At 42.9% G+C, this 23,986-nt stretch overlaps 1 protein-coding gene across 3 annotated transcripts in view; it reads right to left on the bottom strand.

Annotated features, from left to right (window-relative positions):
• Positions 1 to 18,993, bottom strand: part of LOC125466311 (alpha-2,8-sialyltransferase 8F-like) — an 83,108-nt gene extending 64,115 nt beyond the window's left edge. Inside the window, exons 1-4 of one of the 3 annotated variants that reach the window (XM_048560657.2) lie at positions 18,152 to 18,993; positions 11,524 to 11,607; positions 7,346 to 7,426; positions 825 to 911 (exon numbers count right to left, since the gene is read on the bottom strand). In XM_048560657.2, the coding sequence (XP_048416614.2) occupies positions 825 to 911; positions 7,346 to 7,426; positions 11,524 to 11,607; positions 18,152 to 18,309 (410 nt within the window). In that variant the 5' untranslated portion in view covers positions 18,310 to 18,993. The remainder of the gene's footprint in view (positions 1 to 824; positions 912 to 7,345; positions 7,427 to 11,523; positions 11,608 to 18,151) is intronic. The other 2 variants (XM_059638674.1, XM_048560658.2) reach the window with 2 other exon arrangements.
• Positions 18,994 to 23,986: the final 4,993 nt, after the last annotated feature.

The following is a 23,986-nucleotide window of genomic DNA, read 5'->3' as shown; positions in this document are numbered from 1 at the left end:
AACATCTTGGGGGATTTGGCAGTGCTCTGTAGGTAACCACAAGATCGACAATGGGTTTGCAAATCTTATCTGAAAGTTGAATAGACTGGCAATCCTTTCTGTGGACAGGAGGCAGCTGAAAATTGGCCTGATGACTATCCTTCACATTATGGAAGTATTGCTTGGGTTTATGCTCAGAGATCATGTTTATTTGCAGACAAGACCAGTACCAAGGACCATAAATATAAAATCTCTAATAAAACAAGTTTATCAGAGGAGAAACCTCTTTAACCAGAGTGTGTGGTAAAATATGGAACTCATTACCACAAGGAAATTTTGAAGCAAATGACATCAAATGAATTCAACAGCAATTTATAGAGGAACTGAATGATTTACAGCTTTGAATGTAATGGCACATCCCAAAGTGTTTCACCAGAGCATTATTTTATAACACATCAAGGAGCCATGCAGTGGGATGACCAAAAGCTTGGTCAAAGAAGCACCTTAAAGAAAGAAAGCAGAGTAGAGAACCTGAGAGGTGCATTAAGGGCGAGACAACTCAAATTGGAAATGCACAAGGTCAGAATTAGAGAATTGTTGATATCAGAAAGGGTTGAGGGGTTGAATGAATTCAATGATTCACCTACATCAATGATTCCAAAATAAGGACATGGTAGAAAGCAATACAAGAATATAACAACGAGGAAAGAGCCAGGAAAAATATGTATACAGCATAAAAATGCTGGCATAGACTCATGGGATCATATTGCTTGCTCTGTACCATAAATATTTTAGAAAAACGTCTTAAAAGATTTTGAGGTATACCACTCCAGGTCTGAAAGTACCTGAATTCTTCAGCTGCTAGCTCCTGCTTGTGCCATTGGCAATGGCGAAGTTTGGTGATATTATTAGTAACATCCTCTTCAGTCTGCCTGCAATTCAATGTCAAAAGGAAACAATAAGGGGCTTGGAAACAAAAAAAAACATTGATTTCTGCAAAATGCAGAGGTGCACAATGCAGTGAGCAATTCAGTGGATTTAGGAAGTTAGCAACGAGAAAAGAGACGGATTTCAAATGGGCACTTGTCCACTGCTTAATCATAACAAAATCCATATCCATCTGCCATTGCTCTAAGCGATTCTCCTGCAGGCGCCAAATAGACTCTCACTCAAAGTGGGTGAGCCAAGGTTGCTTTGAAGGGTCTAGGCCCGAAACGTCAGCTTTTGTGCTCCTCCGATGCTGCTTGGCCTGCTGTGTTCATCCAGCCCCACACTTTGTTATCTTACAAGAAAAGGGTTGTTTTTACATAACTAGCTAGTTGGGAACATGATTTGCAGCTTTAAGGAAAAATTATAGGGCTAGAAGTTCACATATTGCAAGTCTGGGTGGCCTGAAATCAGAGACCTTAGACTTCAGATCACTTGTCTTTATCAAAAGAAATGACAAAACGACATGTTATAAACTCAGCCAATTATGATCTAGAATGTGAAACAGTCATGGAATTTGACTAGCTGGTAACGGTAACTTTCTCAAGGAAGGTGTTTAAATATTTGAAGAGGGAAGAGCACAGGACCCAGGGGAAAGAATAATGGGGTTAGGATTAATTGGGATGGCTCCTCCATAGAGCCAGCCCAGGTACAAAAGGCTGAGCAGCTGAAAGATTTTATTTATTTATGTTCAGCAGGTTGGGGAGCAATTGTCCAATACACAGAAGGCCCGAGTGAATAGTTGAGTTGCAAGTCCTCCTGTAAGGAGGTTCTTTATCTTTGTGAAATGCCTGAGTGTTTCACGAGCACCAAATGAAGTGGGGTGCATTCACTAACATCTGCCCCAGAGTGGCCCGGAAATGGACAGCCACTGTCATTTCTGTATGGTTTCAATGCAGAGGAATCATTAGCCAAAGCAAACCCTTCCAGACATGTTTTGAATTTAACTTTCACTTCCTTATACCAAGTGCTCCTGGCTCCTTAAATATCTGATCTCAGCTTCCCCTCATCTTTTGCCCCACCCGCCTCCAAATCTTTTCCTAATTGATATGTTGATATGTCAAGGTTATCCTCAACAGATCTTGAAACTCTTGGATCCTCAAGCTAAATCCTCATTCACAGCACAGTCTCCCGAATAATGCAGCATATCCTTGTTCTTGGCTTTTAGCCAAGATGCCAGACCCTGCTTATGACTCAATCACATCTTTTCCTTCTGACGGCTATCAGCTGAAGCAAACGCTACTCCAAAACACTAGAATCCTTTCCTATCACCATCCCACCTACTTACCCCAGCCCCACCTCTCCTCTATTTATTTCAGAGCTCCCTTCCCCCTGCCCCATTTTGAAGGGTCCCACCCCAAAATGTCAGCTTTCCTGCTCTGATGCTGCCTGGCTTGCTGTGTTCGTCCAACTCCACACTATTATCTCCTTCAAGTGGTCTGTTATCATATTATATTATTCTTAAGAAAGTTCTCCCCTGCAGAGGAGCACAGTTAAAAAAGGGGTGGGGGAGTGTGCTGTAGAAGATGAAGATGAGAATTTAGCTTATCTTACAGAGGGTTAAGTGTCTGTGCGCCTGCTTTCCCAAAAGCATTGTGGAGACAGCGTCAACAAATATTTTTAAGTTAGAGTCAGATTGTCTCATTGCCTTGTTAGTCAGGAAACTAAGGAGGTTGAAAGGAATATAGAATCAAGACAACAAACAGATCACGCTTGATCTTATTGAATGACAAAGCAGGCTTGAGGGGTCAAATGGCCTATTGTTCTAAATTTGTGTCTTCTTTTGAAATTAAGAGTTAATTTCACACTGGATTCATACATAATCCAAACCAATTTAAGACAGCACATTGTCTTTTGTAAAACACAACAAATGGATCATTTCTAGAAGAACTGGACAGCATTCTAGTCACCTTTACAGATCAATTTCTATACTTTGTAAACTAACCTCCCATTCCCTAACTGCTTTATAGCAATTTAAATTTATGCTCTTTCAAATGTCCAGGCCCTTCAAACTACGTTGCTGTACTTCTGCTCCGTGCCAACTGTACACTTTATACAATTTAACAGTGAGGAGAAAAGTTCAAATACTCATCTCTTTATAAAGTTAACTCTCTAAACCGTGCATTATATTCATTGAAAAATATTTGGCTAAGAACTACTTTATTTGGAAGAAAACTCTTTGGACCTCATACTACTTTACAACAGCCAGAAAAACCTTTCCATGTGGCCCTAGATGTTATCTAATGCCTTACACCAATGAGAATTTTTAGACATTACTTTCCTATCAGTTACACTCAGATTTGCAGTTATTTCTAAGCAGTTAAGGATTGATATCTCAGGAGAGCAGGTGGAACTTGAACCCGGAACACCATCACTGCGCTATAACAGCTCAACCCTTAGAATGAACATTTGGCACGTCCATAAGATACAGGAGCAGAATTAGGCCGTTCAGCCCATCAAGTATGCTCCACCATTCGATCATGGCTGATCTGTTTCTTAACCCTAATCTCTTGCTTTCTCCCCATAACCTTTGATCCCCTTACTAATCAAGATTGTTTACATAGAAGTTGTTGGGTATATGGGAGGCCAGAGAAAGTGGTACATTTAAAAGACATTGGGACAGGTGCATGAACAGGAAAGGTTTAGAGGGGCATGCCCAAAATGCAGGCAAGTGGGACTAATTTAGTTTGGGGAGACTTTAACTGGTTGGGCTGAAGGGTCTGTTTCCACACTGTATGACTCTATAAGAACCTAATTATCTTGGTCTTAAATACATTCAATGACTAGGCCTCCAGAGCCCTCTGTGGCAATGTGTTCCATAGATTCACCAGCCCCTGGCTGAAGAAATTCCTCCTCATCTCAGTTTTGAAGGGTCATCCCTTTACTCTGAGGTTGTGTTCTCTGCTTCTAGTCTCTCCTACTAGTGGAAACATCTTCTCCACATTTGCTATATCCAGGGCTCTCAGTATTTTATAAGTTTCAATGAGATCGTCCCTCATCCTTCTAAACTCCATCGAGTACAGATCCAGAGTCCTCAACCCCTCCTCATCTAGGAAGTCTTTCACTGCCAGGACCATTCTAGCAAAAGTCCTCCAGGGCCCCTCCCAAGCCAGCATATTTGTCCTTGTGTGCAGGACCCAAAACTTCTCACAATATTCCCAATGCAGTCTGACCAAAGTCTTAGATGAAGGGTCTAGGCCCGAAACGTCAGCTTTCCTGCTCCTAAGATGCTGCTTGGCCTGCTGTGTTCACCCACCTCCACACTTTTGTTATCTCGAATTCTCTAGCATCTACAGTTCCTTTTATCTCTGACCAAAGTCTTATACCGCCTCAGCAGTACCACTCTGCCCTTGTATTCTAACCCTCTTGAAATGATTGGTAGCATTGCATTTGCCTTCCTAACTGCCAAATTAACCTGCACATCAACTGTAAGGGAATCCTGAACTAGGAATCCTAAGTCCCCTTGAGCTTCAGGTTTCCAGCACCTTTCCCAGTTTAGAAAATAGTCCATGCATCTATTCTTTCTCCCAAAGTTCATAACCTCACACTTTCCCCCATTGGACTCCATTTGCCACTTCTTTGCCCTCTCTCCTAGCCAGTCCGAGTCCTGCTGCAGCTTCCTACTTCCTCAATACTACCTTTCCTTCAACCTACCTTTGTATCATCTGCAAACTTAGCAACAATGCCATCAATTCTTTCCTCCAGCATGTTAACGTATAATGTAAATAGCTGTAGTCCCAACTGCGAAACTCCATTAGTCACTGGCTACCCTACTGAAAGAGACCCTTTTACCCCCACTCTCTACCTTTGGGGATGGGGTGGGTTCTAGGTGGGATGCTCAGAGGGCCAGTGCAGATTCAATGGGCCAAATGGCCTCTATCTGTACTGTGGGGATTCTATTTTGGGAGCATGGAATTTGAAATAAAAAGATCAGCACTGAGCAGGATAGAAAAAAATATGTCTATTCATATGTAAAAATCTCATCCAATTATGTACTACAACACTGAGCAAGTGCATTAATTGGAGACGTTATCTTTCAGATTAGACATTCACCTGATGTAGATGTTAAGAAAATTAAAATCCCTAGCACCATTTCAAAGAAGTTCAGGACGGTTAATCCATTGCCAATATTTATCCCTCAGTCAACATCACTGACATAAATTATCTGGTTAAATATCATAGATGTTACCTGGAGCTTGCAGTATATAAACTGTCATGTTCCAAACTTCGCAATGGTGCGCTTATGTGTTTCATTCTGTGTAAAGTGCCCTTGGGATGCTCTCAGGTAATGACAGACTCTCTACAGATGGTAGTCCTTTTTATTTTAAATGGATTCTCTAGACCGCACAGCAATTTGAGCTAAACATATAAGACTATATTTTTCCCAAACACTTTGACCTCTGAATGATGTTAAGAAGTGTCACCTCGGTAGTCCTGCACTGGACATTGTAGCACTGTTCTCATTTGTATTGGATCAAGCACAGCCCTATCTTCTTTACTCTCCATCTTCGGTCCGCATCCCCCTCTCTCCCTATTTATTCCAGTTCCCTCTCCCCATCCCCCTCTCTGATGAAGGGTCTAGGCCCGAAACGTCAGCTTTTGTGCTCCCTAGATGCTGCTTGGCCTGCTGTGTTCATCCAGCCTCACATTTTATTATCTTGGAATTCTCCAGCATCTGCAGTTCCCATTATCTCTGATACAGTTTGGGAATCACTTTTTTTTTCAGACAGTGTCCTTTTAACATGATACAGGAATAAAATATGAATCCACTACTTGAAGAATGTAAGATGATCCTTACAAACAGCTTGCTGCGCATTTCAATAATCTTCTCACATGGGCACATGGCTTGGTATGGGGACAGGTGGGGAAGAGGTCACTTTGAACCAGTGGTGCCAAGACCTGCCAACAAGAGTTTTTTGGGGGTTTCTTTGTAAGCTAGACAACAGCAAATATTTGTTAGAGAGTGAATTATCATGGCACCAGGTGCTGACCCCAGAGTGGTCAAAGACAAGCAAGATGGAAATCAGTGCTTCATCCTGGAGTACTGAGCTTCTCGTGGTCACATGGCTCATTTTCAAGTAAGGCCATAAGACACAGGAACATTGAAGCCATTCGGCTCACTGAGATTGCTCCACTATTCAATTAGATTACAGCTGATCTGATAATCCTCAACTCCACTTTCCTGCCTTTTTTCCTATAAGACTCAATTCCCTTGATGATTAAATATCTGTCCATCTCAGCCTTTACAAATCCAGCTCCAAGGCTCTTGGTCATAAAGGATTACACAGATTCACAGCCCTCTGAGAGAAAGTTCCCTTTACAAGCATGTTGCCAGTGTTAGAGAGCTGGAGCCGAAAGGGGGAGGTTGAATAGACTGATGCTATTTTCCCTGGAGCATTGGAGGCTGCGGAATGACCTTAAAGATGTTTATAAAATCATGAGGGCATGGATAGGGTGAATAGACAAGGTCTGGGGTGGGGTGGGGTGGGGGGCGTGGTGCGAGGGGAGTCCAAAACTAGTTGCATAGGTTGAAGGTGAATGTGAAGGTGAAGGTGGAGAGGACAACGATTTAAAAGAGGCCTAAAGGGCAACTTTTTCTCAGAGTAGTGCATATATGGAATGAGCTGCCAGATGAAGTGGTGGAAGCTGGAATAATTAGAACATTTAAAAAGGCATCTGGATGGGGATATGCATAGGAAGGGTCTATAAAAGATAAAGATATGGGCCAAAATGGGACTAGATTAATTTCAGATATCTGGTCGGCAGGGACAAGTTGGACCAAAAGGTCTGTTTCGGTGCTGTACATCTCTATCTCAATCTTTAATGAGCGACACCTTATTCTGAAATTATGCCCTCTAGTCCTAGACTCTCCCTCAAGGAGAGACTTGTCCACATCTACTCTGTGAAGTCTTCTAGGAATGTTCTTTACTATAATACTGCAGCTTTTACAGCTGAAACTTTTACGTTCTTTGCAGTTAGCCATATTTGAATCTCAGAGCCCCTAATTATCATGACTGCAACGATACTAGTTGATAAACTGAGACCAAGATGGGAAGTTAATGGAAATACAGAGGGACTTTAGATATTTTAGACAAGTGGCCAAATGTCCTGCCTCCTGGTTATATAGACATAGACACGTCCTGCCTGGAAGTCAGGGAGTCCAAGCAAACCTGATCTAACAGAGCCCACCTGTACACTAACGCACGTTTTCAATTCCCAGGCTCTGCAAGGACTCACATAAAGACAGACAGACAGACAGTCAGTGGGACATGATAGAAATAAACAGTATGCTTCAGAGAAATAACCATGCTAGTTAGTTTATTAACATCTACATTACGCGAAAGATCTTGCAAGGTTGTAGTAAGGAACTTCAACTCACCTTTGAAAGAGAGACAAGGCAATCTCCTTGTAAATCTTTGCACAGTCTGTTGCATTCTTTTCCCAGAAATTTGTCACCTGACTAAACAAACAGAAAGTTTCGTTATTGAAGAGATAGTAAGAACTGCTGATGCTGGAGTCCGAGAGAACTGTGTGGAGCTGGAGGAACACAGCAGGACAGGCAGCATCAGAGGAGCAGGAAAGCTGACATTTCAGGTCGGGACACTTGGTCAGCTTTCCTGCTCCTCTGATGCTACCTGGCCTGCTGCGTTCCTTCAGCTCCACACCAATCTATTTATCATTGAAGAACTGTGAGTAGGAGGGATATTGTTAATCTGGAGAGGATTCAGTAAAGATTTACCAGAGTGTTTCTGGGATTGGGACACTGGTTTAGGTAAAATTTGAATTTAGTTAACAAATCTGGAATTAAAAGCTAGTCTAAAAGTGCCCATGAAACTATTTTTAAATAGTCATAAAAGTCAACCTGGTTTACTTGTTACATCCACTTGTGAATGGTGGCAGAGAATTACACAATTCACTAAGGAGACGGCTGCATAAATATCCCTATTCTCAATGGTGGGGTAGCCGGACACATCACAGCAGATAAGGCTGAAGTATTCACAGCAAATGTTGAGCCACAGGTGCTGAGTGGGCAATCAATGATGGCCAGAGGTGTCCAGCATCCAGATGCCAGCCTTCAGCAAATTCAATTCATTCTAATTAATATCTAGAAGAGGCTGAAGGTGTTGGATATTGTAAAAGCTACAGGCTCTGACAAAATTCTGAGCATAGTTCCGAAAACATGTGCTCCAGAGCTACCAAGACCCTGACCCATATTGTTCCTGGAGAGCTTCAACGCTGGCACCGAACCAGAAGCTTAAAAGATTATCCGGGTACGTTCTGTCCACTAAAAAGGACAGATGCAACCCAGGGAAATACAGTCCCAGTATACTCTATCAAAATGATAGACAGGATTGTCAACAGTGCTATCAAGTAGCACCTACTCAACAACATCCTGCTCACTAAAACTCAGTTGCATTCTGGCAGACCCACTCAGCTCCCGATTTCATGTTCATCCTGGTTGCCAAGATTACAAACAGAACTCAAGAGAGTGTAAGTGAGAGTGACTGCCCTTGACATTAAGGCCACGTTTGACCAAGTTTGATATCAAGGTGCCCTATGAAAACTAGGGTCAGTTGAGACTGAGCTGTGTCGTTAAGACAGGAGTGTTCTGTGCTGTTTCTCTGGCAGAGGGCATGTTGTCATAACCATAACAGAATATCTCCTTCAGAGACGCAGCTGGTAAACAGCTTTTGAATTCTTGCTGGATGTTTTTTGTTTCTAAATGAGAAGAATCATGAGCAGGTAGGGTCAGGGCTTACAGACCCAGAAAGGCTTTCAGTTAGTGAGGAGGTTTCTGCTGGCTGCTGAGCCAAATACTTGTTCTCTGCTGGACTGAAGTGTTAGATAGCCAGGCCACCTCTTAAAAATCAAAAGGGGCAGATTGTTTCTTCTGGACTGTAGAGACAGCTCGAGAGCACGTTTTGCTGAATTGCATTTTGCCAAAGGGTGTGCTTATGGGATGCTGCCTTTATTGTAACAGTTATGTCATATTATCTTAAGTATTTCAATAGTGTTAAGGTTATGCTTTTTTTATATGTTTCAACTTTGTTGTAAGAATAGTGTGTTTTTATTAAAGCCTGGAGGTGGGCCAATCAAATTACATCTGGAACATAGTGCCTTACACTTGCCTTTAAATATGAAAGTTAGGGTCTAGGCTATCCCCTTACTACATTTATTTGGGGGATTGGCCTGGTCTCGTCCATAACACAATGGGAATCAGGGCAAAATCTCTCTATTGGATAGAGTCAAACAAAGCATAAAAGGAAGGTGTAAACAGACTTGGTTTTCCTAGTACACAGAGGTTAGCAGAGATAACAAGGTGTGGTGGGGATGAATACAGCAGACCAAGCAGCAGAGGAGCAAGAAAGCTAACATTTTGGGCCTAGATCCCTCTTCAGAAATAGAGGAGGGGAATGGGGATTCTGAATTAAATAGGGAGAGAGGGGGAGGTAGATAGAAAAGATAGGTGGGGAGGAGACGGACAAGTTAAAGAGGTAGGGATGGAGCCAGTAAAGGTGACTGTAGGTGGGGAGGTAGGGATGAGATAGGTCAGTCCAGGGAGGACAGACAGGTCAAGAGGGTGGGATGAGGCTATTAGGTAGGAGATGGGGGTGGGGCTTGAGGTGGGAGGAATGACAGGTTAGGGATGTGGGGACAAGATGGGCTGGTTTTGGGATACGGTGGGGGGAGGGGAGATTTTGAAGCTTGTGAAGTTCACATTGATACCATTGGGCTGCAGGGTTCCCAAGCAGAATAGGAGTTGTTGTTCCTGCAACCTTCGGGTGGCATCATTGTGGCACTGCAGGAGGCCCAGGATGGACATATTGTCTGAGGAATGGGAGGTGCAGTTGTTTAGTGTGAACCGAGTGTAGGTGTTCTGCAAAGCAGGTTCATCGAGTGATTAGGAAAGTTAATAGAATTTTTTTTATTGATTGTGCTCACTTTTCCCCCCAAAGATTATGCTTCACTTATACAGAGCCCTGGGGAGCCTACATCTGGAGGGCTAGACACAGTAATCATTACCGTATTTAAAGAAAGGATGTAAATGAACTAGGACACCCAGACCCCTCTGCATCTCAAAGCTCTGCAACTGCTCACCATTTAGATAATGTCTTTTTAAGTTCTTCCTGTCAAAGACAGACTTTTTTATATTTTCCCCATCTTATACTCCATTTGCCTGGTTACTTTATCTATATCTTTTTGTAAGCTCCTTATGTCCTCTTTACAATATATTTTACTAAATATCTTTACATTATTAGTAAATTTGGCAACAATAGCTTCCATCTCTTCATCTAAATAATTTAATTCACTTGAGGTTCCAGCACAATCCCTGTGTCACATCTTACCAATGTGAAAAAGACCCATTTATTTTCAATAACCTTCAACATCAAGCTTTATTAAATGTCTTCTAGAAATCTAAGGACCAGACATCCACTGGTTCTGCTTTACCCACGGCACATATTATTTCCTTAGAGTTCCCGATACCATGCAATCATTCGTGTGGAAGCAGGCCATTCAGCCCAATGAGTCCACACTAACTCTCCAAGGAGCAGCCCACCTGTTTGTACCCTGGCATTTCCCCATGGTTGATCCACCTAGCCTGCACCTCCCTGGGCACTATAGGTCAATTTAGCATGGCCAGTCCACCTAGCCTGCACACCTTTGGACTGTGGGAAGATACTGGAGCACCTAAAGGGGACCCACACAGTCACATGCAGATGCCATACAGGCAGTCACCCAAGGGTGGAGTCGAATCCGGGTCTCTGGCACTACAAGGCAGCAGTGCTAACCACTGAGCCACAGTGGCACCTTAATAATTTGGTCAAACGTGGTTTCTCTTTCCCAAAATCATGTTGGTTCTGCCTGACCATCCTGAACTTATCCAAGAACCTTGCTAGAATCTCTTAATAGGTTTCATCATTGTCCCCCATGACATACATAATCTAACTGATCTGTAATTTCCTGCCTTGACTCCCTGCCTTTTTGGATAAAGGAGCCATGTTTTCTACTTTGAAACTTAATGGGATCTTCCACAAAATCAGGGCAGTTTTGAAAACACAAACCTAATGCGTCAATTATCTGACCTTGCCAGAGACAGACATCTCATGAACACCACGAAGATAACACCACCTCAATCAAGTCAACTAAAGCTTTCTTATTTAGGAAATTCTCCTGCTTTTATTTGCATCTGAATTGGAGTAACAATCAAACTCAGCATTCTTTTGTTGGAGCAAAGGGAAATATGTGTGAGAGTAGGAAAGAGAAGGCAAATCCTGATTGTCATGTCACACTTTCAAACAGGATTGAAGCAGAGGGAGGAGTTGACTGAGCATTGTTCCTTCCACATTTTCAGTTCCATGGCTATGTCTCTGAACTGGCTTATTTTACATCAGTAAATGTTCTCCCCATTTCTTTCTCCCTCTCTCCAGTTAGCAACACTATGGTTATTGCTCCCTAATCATCCCATTGGGATGGAATTGTCACTGAGGGGCCTTCTATCAAATGGAGGCCAGTAATCAACAGAAACTTTAAGACATACCCTCCATTGCTTCTTACCTGTGAGAACACTTGTCACAACCTGTGTCATCAACATTTTCACTGTCATTTATTCGCCTTTCTGCAGTGTTGCGGACCTGCAACCTTGAAAAGGAATACATGAGTTAGCATCGGGGATGTGGTGGCCTAGTGGTATTATCGCTGGACTGTTAATCCTGAGACCCAGATAACATTCTGGGGACCTGGGTTCGAATCCTGCCATGGCAGAGGGTGGAATTTGATTTCAATTAAACATCCGGGATTAAGAATCTAATGATGACTGTGAATCAATCGTCAGGCGTAAAACACCCTTCTGGTTCACTAATGCTCTTTAGAATTAAAGGAACCTGCCATCCTACTTGATGTGGCCTACATGTGACTCCCGATCTGCAGCAATGCGGTTGACTCTGAACTGCCTGCTGGGCAATTGGGGTGGGTATCAAATGCTGCCTAGCCAGTGATGCCCTCATCTCATTAGTGAATAAAGTGGGGGGGGGGGGGAGGGCAGGGGTGATGGAAAGAAAGAACAGTGTTGCCATTCTTCAGCACCATCTTCCTTCTACCACTGGCATTTCCACCTTGAGACCATGTGGTTGATCTTGGTCAAGCTCAGCAATGTAGCCAACTCTGAAGCTGCCAGGTGCTCTCCACAGAAGGAGAGTTTAAAGAAAAAGAAAGTAAATGCAGATGGAGCAGACGAGTCCTTGCCGGGCTTCATCTCATCATCACTGCTGCCATCTGAGGCTAAGTAGAAAGAAAAATTCTGATAGGTATATAATATTATTATTGCACGGCTTAAGTACACCCCACAAATTGTACACTAGGTAGAACAGTCAATGCAATATACATTTGGAAGGTGACAGCCTAATGGAATTATCACTTGACTAATAATCCAAGTTAAATGTTTTGGGAACTGGGATTTGAATCCCACCTTGGCAGATGGTGGAATCTGAATTCAATAACAAAAAAAAAAATCAGGAAGTAAAAGACTCTAATGATGACCATTAAACCATCATCGATCGTCTGTAAAACCCAATCTGGTTCACTACACTCTCTTAGGGAAGGAAATCTGCTGTGTAGATTTACAATGAAATTGACTCTTGGTTGCACTCTGGAATGGCTGACCAAGCAACTCAATTCCACAAAACAAATAAAAAGCCTAAGAAAAAAGAATGGACATCCCAGCAACAACTTAAGCACCGGAAACTAACTCAAGAATGCAGACAATTTTAAAAAATGTTCTCTACTAACATCTGGGAGCTCTGCCTCTCAGACTCAGCAAGCAACAGCCTAACATGGTTATTCATACCTTACAGACAAGATCCCAAACATCATCATCACCATCCCTGGTACGTCCTGTCCAACCAGCAGGACAGACCCAACTAAGGTGGTGACACAGTGGCACAAGAGAGGCAAATGCCCGAGGAATCCTCAAAATTGACTCTAGACCCCACAAAGTCTCACTGCACTGTTGGTGGGAGAGAATAGAATGCATGCCTACAGATAGAGAGAAAAAGGAAAAGGCAAGCAAAGAGATTGCTGACAAGCTGAGAGAGATATAGATAATTGCTGGCTATAATGGTAACAAGAAATGTAAATGATTGTTCCCAGCACAGCTGCCCATTTTCAATCCATCCGAAGACAGAACCTCGTGGTTAAAATTGTATCAGAGATAATAGGAACTGCAGATGCTGGAGAATCCAAGATAATAAAGTGTGGAGCTAGATGAACACAGCAGGCCAAGCAGCATCTCAATGTCAGCTTTTGTGCTCCTGAGATGCTGCTTGGCCTGCTGTGTTCATCCAGCTCCACACTTTGTTATTTTGGGTCTGGACCTTTCTTCAGAAAATGTTGCCCCCAGGTCCCTTTAAAATCTTTCCCCTCTCACCTTAAACCTAGACCTCTAGTTTTTGACTCCCCACTCTGGGGGGTGGTGGTGGTGGTGGAGACCTAGTCTATTTAACCCAACCATGCCCCTCACGATTTTACAAACCTAACCAGCTGGGGCAACATTTTCTTCTGAAGAAGGGTCTAGGCCTGAAACATCAGCTTTCCTGCTCCTCTGATGCTGCCTAGCCTACTGTGTTCACCCAGCTCTACACATTGTTATAATAGACCTGGTTGATCTATTCTTTACATTTTATTGATCTGTATTTACATATCACCTTATCTACATTTAGGGCGGCATGGTGGCACAGTGCTTATCATTGCACCCTCACAGCACCAGGGACCCAGGTTCAATTCCAGCCTGGGGTAACTGTCTGGGTGGAGTTTGCACATTCTCCCTGTGTCTACGTGGGTTTCCTCTGGGTGCTCCGGTTTCCTCCCACAGTCCAGAGATGTGCAGGCTGGGTGGATTGGCCATGCTAAATTGTTCAGGGGTGTGTGAGTTATAGGTGGATGGGTCTGGGTGGGATGCTGTAAGGGGCGATGTGGACTTGTTGGGCTGAAGGGCCTGTTTCCACACTGCAGGGAATCTAATTTAGTTTCCTAACTTATGCCATTTTTCTATAATATATACCCTAGATAGATATTAATAGTGACAGAATGCACTAGTGTGTGGCTACAGACAATGCTAATACAAGATATTTGGAAATGTTGAGACACGTAGGTGACAAGTAAGGGATGAAAGGGAATGTTGTGGCATTTTATTTGTGAAGTAAATCAATTATCCAGCTGAATACTTTGGTGATAATGGCTAAACAAATTTAAATTCCCTTATGAAAGTATGGAATTGAACAGAGAATGAGACTGCCAGCAACTGATGCAAACCACCAGCTGGTTAAGTTTATAAAATCATGAGGGGCATGGATAGGTTAAATAGACGAGGTCTTTTCCCCCAGAGTCAGGAGTCAAAAATCTAGAGGCCTAGGTTTAAAGTAAGAGGGAAAAGATTTAAAAGGGACCTAAGGGGCAACGTTTTCACACAGAGGGTGGTGCATGTATGGAATGAGCTGCCAGAGGAAGTGGGTAGAGGCTGGAAAAATTAGAACATTTCAAAGGCATCTGGATGGGTACATGAATAGGAAGGGTTTAGAGGGATATGGGCCAAATGCTGGCAAATGGGACTACGTTTAATCGAGGCTACATGGATGGGTTAGGGTCCACTTCCATGCTGTGTATCTCTAAGACTCTATTTGGTCTGATTGATCGATGACTCCAGATCCACAGCAATGCAGTTTCCCCTTAACTAGCAAGTTACTACAGTCAAGAGCAATAAGTGACAGTAACCAAGTGCTGACATTTCCAGCAAACATCATCTTATGAAAGAAAGAAGCAGTCATAGCCCCCACACAAGCTGTAAAGTAGCCATCACAAAAAAGCACATGAAAAGATCAGTGGAATAAATTTTCCAGGCAAAGTAGGATATTGGAGAAGGTGAATGGAAGTGAGGTTAGGTGAATAAATGACTAGCACAAACATGACAGACTAGGTGGCTTGAATTGTACCAGTGACTGCTCAATGATGGTGTGCAGAAGAAGGGTTAACCAGCAGAAATGCAAAGTACTGCTTATGCTACGCACAAATAACAAGACATTACAGGAACTCCCATTATGTTTTGAAAACAGACAGACAGACACATTGTAATCAAATGTGAGGCTGGATGAACACAGCAGGCCAAGCAGCATCTCAGGAGCACAAAAGCTGACGTTTCGGGCCTAGACCCTTCATCAGAGAGGGGGATGGGGAGAGGGAGCTGGAATAAATAGGGAGAGAGGGGGAGGCGGACCGAAGATGGAGAGTAAAGAAGATAGGTGGAGAGAGTATAGGTGGGGAGGTAGGGAGGGGATAGGTCAGTCCAGGGAAGACGGACAGGTCAAGGAGGTGGGATGAGGTTAGTAGGTAGCTGGGGGTGCGGCTTGGGGTGGGAGGAAGGGATGGGTGAGAGGAAGAACCGGTTAGGGAGGCAGAGACAGGTTGGACTGGTTTTGGGATGCAGTGGGTGGGGGGGTAGAGCTGGGCTGGTTGTGTGGTGCAGTGGGGGGAGGGGACGAACTAGGCTGGTTGAGGGATGCAGTAGGGGAAGGGGAGATTTTGAAACTGGTGAAGTCCACATTGATACCATATGGCTGCAGGGTTCCCAGGCGGAATATGAGTTGCTGTTCCTGCAACCTTTGGGTGGCATCATTGTGGCAGTGCAGGAGGCCCATGATGGACATGTCATCTAGAGAATGGGAGGGGGAGTGGAAATGGTTTGCGACTGGGAGGTGCAGTTGTTTGTTGCGAACTGAGCGGAGGTGTTCTGCAAAGCGGTCCCCAAGCCTCCGCTTGGTTTCCCCAATGTAGAGGAAGCCGCACCGGGTACAATGGATGCAGTATGCCACATTGGCAGATGTGCAGGTGAACCTCTGCTTAATGTGGAATGTCATCTTGGGGCCTGCGATAGGGGTGAGGGAGGAGGCCCCCGCCACAACTGCCCCAAGAGGATCCCCCACGTTCTCACACACCACCCTACCAACCTCCGGATACAACGCATCATCCTCCGACACTTCCGCCATTTACAATCCGACCCCACCACCCAAGATATTTTTCCATCCCCTCCCCTGTCTGCTTTCCGGAGAGACCACTCTCTCCGTGACTCCCTTGTTCGCTCCATACTGCCCTCCAACCCCACCACACCCGGCACCTTCCCCTGCAACCGCAGGAAATGCTACACTTGTCCCCACACCTCCTCCCTCACCCCTATCGCAGGCCCCAAGATGACATTCCACATTAAGCAGAGGTTCACCTGCACATCTGCCAATGTGGCATACTGCATCCATTGTACCCAGTGCGGCTTCCTCTACATTGGGGAAACCAAGCGGAGGATTGGGGACCGCTTTGCAGAACACCTCCGCTCAGTTCGCAACAAACAACTGCACCTCCCAGTCGCAACCCATTTCCACTCTCCCTCCCATTCTCTAGATGACATGTCCATCATGGGCCTCCTGCACTGCCACAATGATGCCACCCGAAGGTTGCAGGAACAGCAACTCATATTCCGCCTGGGAACCCTGCAGCCATATGGTATCAATGTGGACTTCACCAGTTTCAAAATCTCCCCTTCCCCTACTGCATCCCTCAACCAGCCTAGTTCGTCCCCTCCCCCCACTGCACCACACAACCAGCCCAGCTCTTCCCCCCCACCCACTGCATCCCAAAACCAGTCCAACCTGTCTCTGCCTCCCTAACCGGTTCTTCCTCTCACCCATCCCTTCCTCCCACCCCAAGCCGCACCCCCAGCTACCTACTAGCCTCATCCCACCTCCTTGACCTGTCCGTCTTCCCTGGACTGACCTATCCCCTCCCTACCTCCCCACCTATACTCTCTCCACCTATCTTCTTTACTCTCCATCTTCGGTCCGCCTCCCCCTCTCTCCCTATTTATTCCAGCTCCCTCTCCCCATCCCCCTCTCTGATGAAGGGTCTAGGCCCGAAACGTCAGCTTTTGTGCTCCTGAGATGCTGCTTGGCCTGCTGTGTTCATCTAGCCTCACATTTGATTATCTTGGAATTCTCCAGCATCTGCAGTTCCCATTATCTCAGACAGACACATTGTGTTTAGTTGCTAATATGGGGATCCCCGTTAGTATTCTTGCTCAGTTTGTGTAACTGATCAACCGATCAAAGTACAGTAGGTGTCCATTCAGGTATTGGACCCTCCTGGTGCCTCAAATACAAGTAAATAGTATCTTGTATAATTGTCTTTGGATTTTGTTGCAACTGTAGGGAAAGTCAAACCCCGAAATGTTTTTGTTCTCCAATATGCAAAGACGGAGTAACTATATACGGAGTCAAAGATTTATTTTTTAATTTGTAAAAATATACTTTTTATTTCTAAAAGGCATTTTTATTAATAAAGATATCAATTTTTTTCTTTTATTTAACCCTCATGAACTCAAATGCCACGGCCTGCTTGAGATGTCAAGCAGCTAACCTGCTCCCAGATCATTCTCAATGTTACTCAGCAACCTACTTATTCGGTTACAGCCAAAAGGTTCCAGTGAAAGCAGTTCACCGAAATGTGTTTCAGCGATAGCAGGAACTGCAGATGCTGGAGAGTTTGAGATAACAAGGTGTAGAGCTGGATAAACACAGCAGGCCAAGCAGCACTGGAGGGTCTGACTACTGGAGAATTCGCTGGGGTTGGGCTTTTTGGGTTTCCTGATGGTGCAGTCAGAAATTAACAGTACGGCGCACCATTACCTATCAGTTTCCCTTTGTACTCTCCAAACAGGAAATAAAATCACACACACACACACTCTCCGCCAGCCCCCATGAAAAGCTTTTAATAGAAATCTTGATATAAAGCCTTAACGTGAGGGGGTAAAAGAAATTTGGTCTTTATATTCTGCTGTTGCGTTTTACAAATGACCAAGAGAGAACAGCGCACAAGTTAAAGGTACTCAAAGTAAACTTGCCCAAAAACAACAAATGTTCTCATCACCTCTAACAACAGGACCCCGGGGTGGGGCGAGGAGCCGGGGAGGGAGACTCCTTTGGTCCCAGAGTCAAAAACACAAGCGAAAAACCATCACTGGCTGTGGGAGATATTCTCAGCCTCTAGATGAGCAGTTTACCTGTAGTATGTCGATTCGCCCTGCCAACAAGAAGGTCAACCAGCCCAGAAACAAGTCAGGTCTTTATTTTTATAAAATAAAATGACCTACCTGTAATCGAACAGCTGTATGAAATTCACAAGTATTCCATACAGGAAAAGACACAGCACACAGATGCACGTTATCCTCAAAGCAAAGCGGGACATATCAATTAGAAAGATTGTTCGAATGCAGCAGGCAAATTGGCAATCCTTGTTTTGGGTGACCATACAGGGTATTTGAGTGTGTGTGCGCTTCCAGATTTCTTGCGAAAAGGCACGTCAGTGGTTCACAGAGGAGATTAGAACGTCGTTCCCCGAGACCGGCATGGAGCTCAGTGTGATTCCCATTGCTGGGATCATTCAGCCTTTTGGCATCACTCCCGTCCAGCTGGTGCGGCCGATTACCAATGTCCTACCGCGGGATCAGACCGTGGCTTCCCTCTGCAAACCAGCCTCCCATCTGCTCATCATTACCATCATTCTCCGATCTGGCTGCTGGCTATTTAAAGGAACAGCTGAAATCATCGAAGACTATGCTGCATTTCAGTGGCGAGGGCAAAACGCCTCCTGTGATAGGGCACCAGAAAGCTCCGAACTGAATCCCCTCTGCAGCTTCAATTGTACCCGACTCCCCCTGGAATCTTTTTTTTGTATTTGTCTCCCCAACAAGGTCAGAATTAGTGACGGTTTGCTGAGCCAATCATTGGGTGTTTTCTCTTTAAACCAATGCCAAGGAGGAAGGCAGGACTTCCTTTGCCCTATGCTGCCGGTTAGACTAAAAGCAGATTCCCACTCGATGCCAGTGCAGAGTTCAGGTGCTATGTACTTCGGAGGATTCCAGTAATAGTGTCCCAGCCTCTGAGCCAGGAGAGCTGGGTTGAAGTCCTGCCAGCTGCAGCGGTGTGTAATAACGCGTCCGAACGGGTTCATTAGGAAACATCAACACCATTAGCGGCACAGTGAGTACTAGTGCCCGTGCCTCTGAGCCAGGAGGCTGAAGCTGAAAGCCCGGTTTCCTCCAGAGGGATAGAACAAAATCAGTTTGTTTAGGAAAACATCACCAACACGCCTTAGAATCAGCTTCACTTGAGTGCTGCACATTTGTTTATTCCGTTCCCTAACCAGCGATCTCACTAACTTAAGCATTTATAAGATTTTTCATCGTAGAATGACACAATAGATCGATCAGTCCATCAACTCTGCCCCGGCCACTGTAAACAACAATCCAGTTAATATGACCGAACCGATACTTTGCATTTTGAAATTAAATATAAATGCTGATATACCAAGTTAGAGCAATGCATTCCACATTCTGGTCACATACTATTCAAATAAGTTGTATTTCCTTGTGTTATATTTAGTTCTGTTGCAAATCACCTGAAGTTTTAGTCCTCTGCTTTTCAGGGATTTAATTTCGCTCCAATGCACTCCCTCCCATTCTCTCTCTCTCTCTCTCTCTCTCTTTCCTAGAAAAGTTACTTACCTATTACATCCAGAAGTAGTTATCTCCATTTTGGATTGAAAATTGTTGCATGTTTTGTGCGAGAGCTTGGGAAGAAAACAAAATAATGTTTTCAAAATTGGGCATTGGATAGCAAATAGCCTTGGGCACCACAGATGATTTCAACATAGCCTTTTCTATTAATTTGGCTAATATTAGCAAATTTCTCATGAAGTAGGGATTGAATCTGATTCTCCAGCTCTGTATAATCCTGGTACCCACTGACTAGTTTTATCGTGGAAGCACTGGGTTAGCGTATGCTGTTGGATGAATATAACCTCTACATTCACGTATGCTTGTGCCTTTGATGGAATAATTTTGCTATACTTAGCTTGCACATCCCCATTTCTCTGTCACTTGTGTGAAGTCTGATGCTGTCTTGCCATATCTCATTCTTTTCATAACTTGGCAGTCTACTGTGCACCTCTTCCTCTTGGAGTTTGCCTTGGATCATTTATGGATATCTCATCTTTATCTTCTATTAACCTTATATGAATGTCTCCTTTCTGGTTGCATTTCTTTCATCTTGCTGTTCTCCAAAACATCGACACAGTGAGCCTATTAATCCTAAATTGGATTTCACAAATGCTTGTTAACAAAATGACAGCAGCACAAGTGGCATCAGCAGTAGAGCTTAATTTAGACCATTTTAAAATACTAACCACATAAAGAAGGTGTACCTGGCTGCATTGCTTGTCGACCCACCTTCACATTAATGATACGTTTTGTGCCCACGTTCCTAATTTTAAATTTCTAAAGTGAATTAGGCCTCTATGGACATGGAACTATGATTCAGTAATCTGGCTGCCCAGTATTCACAAATCATTCAAAATGACTCGATTTTTTTCATTTGCCATTTGTTTTCCTCAGTTTAATGGCTTGAATATGAGGAATTCCAGCTAAGGGTTAAATGGAGCCAAAAGTTTATATATCTCTCTCAGAAATGGTACACAAGCTATACAAAAGCCTGTTTCTGCCACATCTGGAGTATTGTGTCCAGTTCTGGTCACCTCATTACTGGAAAGATGTGAAAGCGTTGGAAAGGGTGCAGAGGAAATTTACCAGGATGTTGCCTGGAATGGAGGGAAGGTGTTATGAGGAAAGGTTGAGAGAGCGCGGGCTTTTCTCTTTAGAACGACAAAGGATGAGAGGTGACTTGATAGAGGTGTACAAAATGATCAGAGGTATAGATAGAGTAGACAGCCAGAGACATTTTCCTAGCATGAAAGAAATGGACTGGCTAACATTAGGCAGTAGAGTGTATGGGATAGTCTTTCAATAATTCAACAGTAAGATTAGAGTCTAGTTTATTTCAGATGACCATGTAATGTAGTATTTAGAATAAATATGTAATAAACAGTTTTATGAAGAAGGCCAATCTGGAAGACAGTTCTTGACCTTGCCTTCTCAAACTGCCTGTCTTGAATCCAAACTCAATAATGTTGGCATAAAATCACGAAACAAAAGATGTTGGCAGTAGTAGTGGGATTTACTGCTGAGAAAATCATGGCTGCATTAAAATCTAGAAACAGACTTGGAGTCCTTTGCAAAAAAGAAGACCTCAAGATATTTTTCTGATGAAGGGTCCAGGCCCGAAACGCCAGCCTTCCTGCTCCTCTGATGCTGCTGGACCTGGTATGTCCATCCAGCTCTACATTTTGTTATCTCAGATTCTCCAGTATCTGCAGTTCCTGCAATCTCTGTAACAACTCAAGATGTCATTTTGCTTTTCAAAACATTATTGATCCAGCTTTTAAAACAAGCCAGCAACCAGAAGAGCCAAAAAGCTGAAAATCTGCTGCAGAGGAGAAAAAATAAGTGCTGAACAGAAAACTCCTGGAGAGGAACTCAACAGAAACAAGTGTAAATCTGAATAATGAGGAGTTTAGATAAAGTTAATGATAATTGTATTTTCCCTATGAAGGAAGAGTTCAAGACTAGGCACATTTTTAAGGTGGGAGGAGAAAGATTTTATGAAGACATGAGGAGCAACATTTTTTTACAGACGGTGGTTCGCGTGTCAAATTAACTTCCTGAGGAGGCAGTAGATGTCGGTACAATTATGAAGCCTAAAAGACATTTGGATAAATACATGAATAGAATAGGTTTAGGGGAACATGAGCTAGGAGTAGGCAGGTGGGACTAGTTTGGATTGTGTCTAGCATGGACTAGTTGGACTGAAGGGTCTGTTTCCATCTGTATAATTCTACGACAATGACTGTGACTAAAAGCTTTTTACAGCGAGCAATAGGGGAAACTTTTTTTAATAATAGAACAGTGAGAGTAGTAAAAGTCAACTAGCAGTCAAAGTGATAAACCAGAATTAAGCACTGGGTGAGGAAAAAAGTTGATTGCTAGATGCCTGAAGTCATTTTGACTTCTGAGAAGGAAGAAAGCGACATTTAAAAATGTTTTGTTTTCCTGTGAAAAAATTGACTGAGGAACAGAGCCAAGACATCTAATAGTAATTTAACAATAACAAACCTATTTACTCAATGACAAAATTAACAACAAATAAGTTCAGAAACATGCTTAAAGTAAATCCCTTGACCAAATCAAGAATTAAAATCATTTATGAGAATTTGACATTTCAGAATGTAAGTGAAGTTTGTTGAATTTTTATTATTTCAACTGTTTGAGCAAGAAATTCAAGTTTTATTCAGCAGCTAAAATGTTGGAATGACTCTAATTGGTTAAAAAAACACAACAAATCTGGAAGAAAGAACAAAAGCACAAATCTGAGCACATGATGCTGAATTCAGAAGGAGGTAAGTGCAAAAGACATCGTAGCTGCCATCTTTGGTAGAGTCAAAAGTCTTTGAATTTTATTGATTGTCACTGTTTTGAGAAAATGTCAACCTGCAGATCTTTTAGAAATCTTCAGGCATCTTTGTTCATTTCCATGAGGATGCCACATTAACAAAAGAAAGCTAATTTTACATCAAAAAATGATGTTTAGAACAACTGAAACCTTGGTAACTTTCAGTTTTAGAGCTACAACTGCAATCTTTGCAAGAACAAATGTTCGACAATAATTTTCATTAACTAAGCATGCAATAAATTGTCTGCAGTTCAAGGAAATCAAAATCTTAACAATGATCATCAAGGTCAAAAATATTCAATAACTTTCAGATGGTTATTAACAATCAGCTAATGCAATAAAATTCATCTGCACTCATCTTTCCAACCAAAAAATTCAAACTATCGGATCCATTTGATGGATCAGCAAATTGGCAAAATGTGAAAAGTACAATAACTAAGAATTTGAACAGCTTCAGGACTGGACACCAAATCAGATGCAACACAAGTTAGCACACTTCTCTATATGGAAAGAACATCAGAAGACGTGTTACATAGACAAGTGATCAATGAGAAAAAAATTACATTTGACAATCCAACAGCTTTTGATCACTTTAAGAACAAAAAGGACACTGATGAAATCATGCTTCGACAGCAGATGCCAACTTCCAGGAATCTGTTGATAGCTTCAGTAATGGCTCATATAAATTATATGAACCATGCAACATTCCAAACTTACAATATCTTATTTGTTACAGAATTGTCATTGTCTTACATAAGTCAGTAACAACTTCTTCAGTGAAAGGAGGATAAAACACTAAAATGCGTTCTCTACATAGCAGATGTTAGAGTCTAAAAGGTTGTTTAAGAAGCAGTGTACAACAAAATTCCATTAAATGCAGACTATTCTACAGCATGTGTTGATTAAGTGAGACATTTGACCAGAGGCGATAGACTGTCTGTCTGAAATATATACAGTATGTGACAATATCAATGTGTAATCCTATGTAATCCAATGCTACAGAGTCTTGACACAGATGTTGCCTAATACATCACATCAAAGTAGATGATATAGTCCAGCCAAACCCTTAAATTGCATTTCAAGGGCATTATTGAATATGGAAACTCATTATACCATCATCAGGAAAGAAGTTTCAGCAGTTACATGGGCCTATGAAAACATTTCTGATCACATTACAAGCTTCAAAGTCATGTTGAGACCAATAATAAACTGTTGACTTCCTTAGTGGTTGAAAAGGAGTTTGCAAAAATGGCTCCTCATGTAACCAATTTTGCTGCAGCCTTGTACAATTCTTATGTGAGCCTCGATGGACTGAATCTTACAAGAAATCAGCTAGGTGTCAGTTTCATTATACTTCATGGAGAGCTTCTCTCCACAAGACCCAGCAAGATCTCACATGCAATCACACCAAACTCACTTCATAGAGATATTCAATATGATCACTGCTGATCATCCAACTCAGTTCCTTGTTTCTGCTTTCTCCTCGTACACCTTGGTCCTTCTAGTCTTAAGAAATATCTCTAACTCTTATTGAAAACATTCATTATTTTAACTTCAACCACTTTGTGGTAGAGAATTCCACA

This window comes from Stegostoma tigrinum, chromosome 31 (assembly GCF_030684315.1).
Source record: "Stegostoma tigrinum isolate sSteTig4 chromosome 31, sSteTig4.hap1, whole genome shotgun sequence".
Lineage (NCBI taxonomy): Eukaryota > Metazoa > Chordata > Chondrichthyes > Orectolobiformes > Stegostomatidae > Stegostoma > Stegostoma tigrinum.
This window is presented reverse-complemented; position numbering and strand designations above follow the sequence as displayed.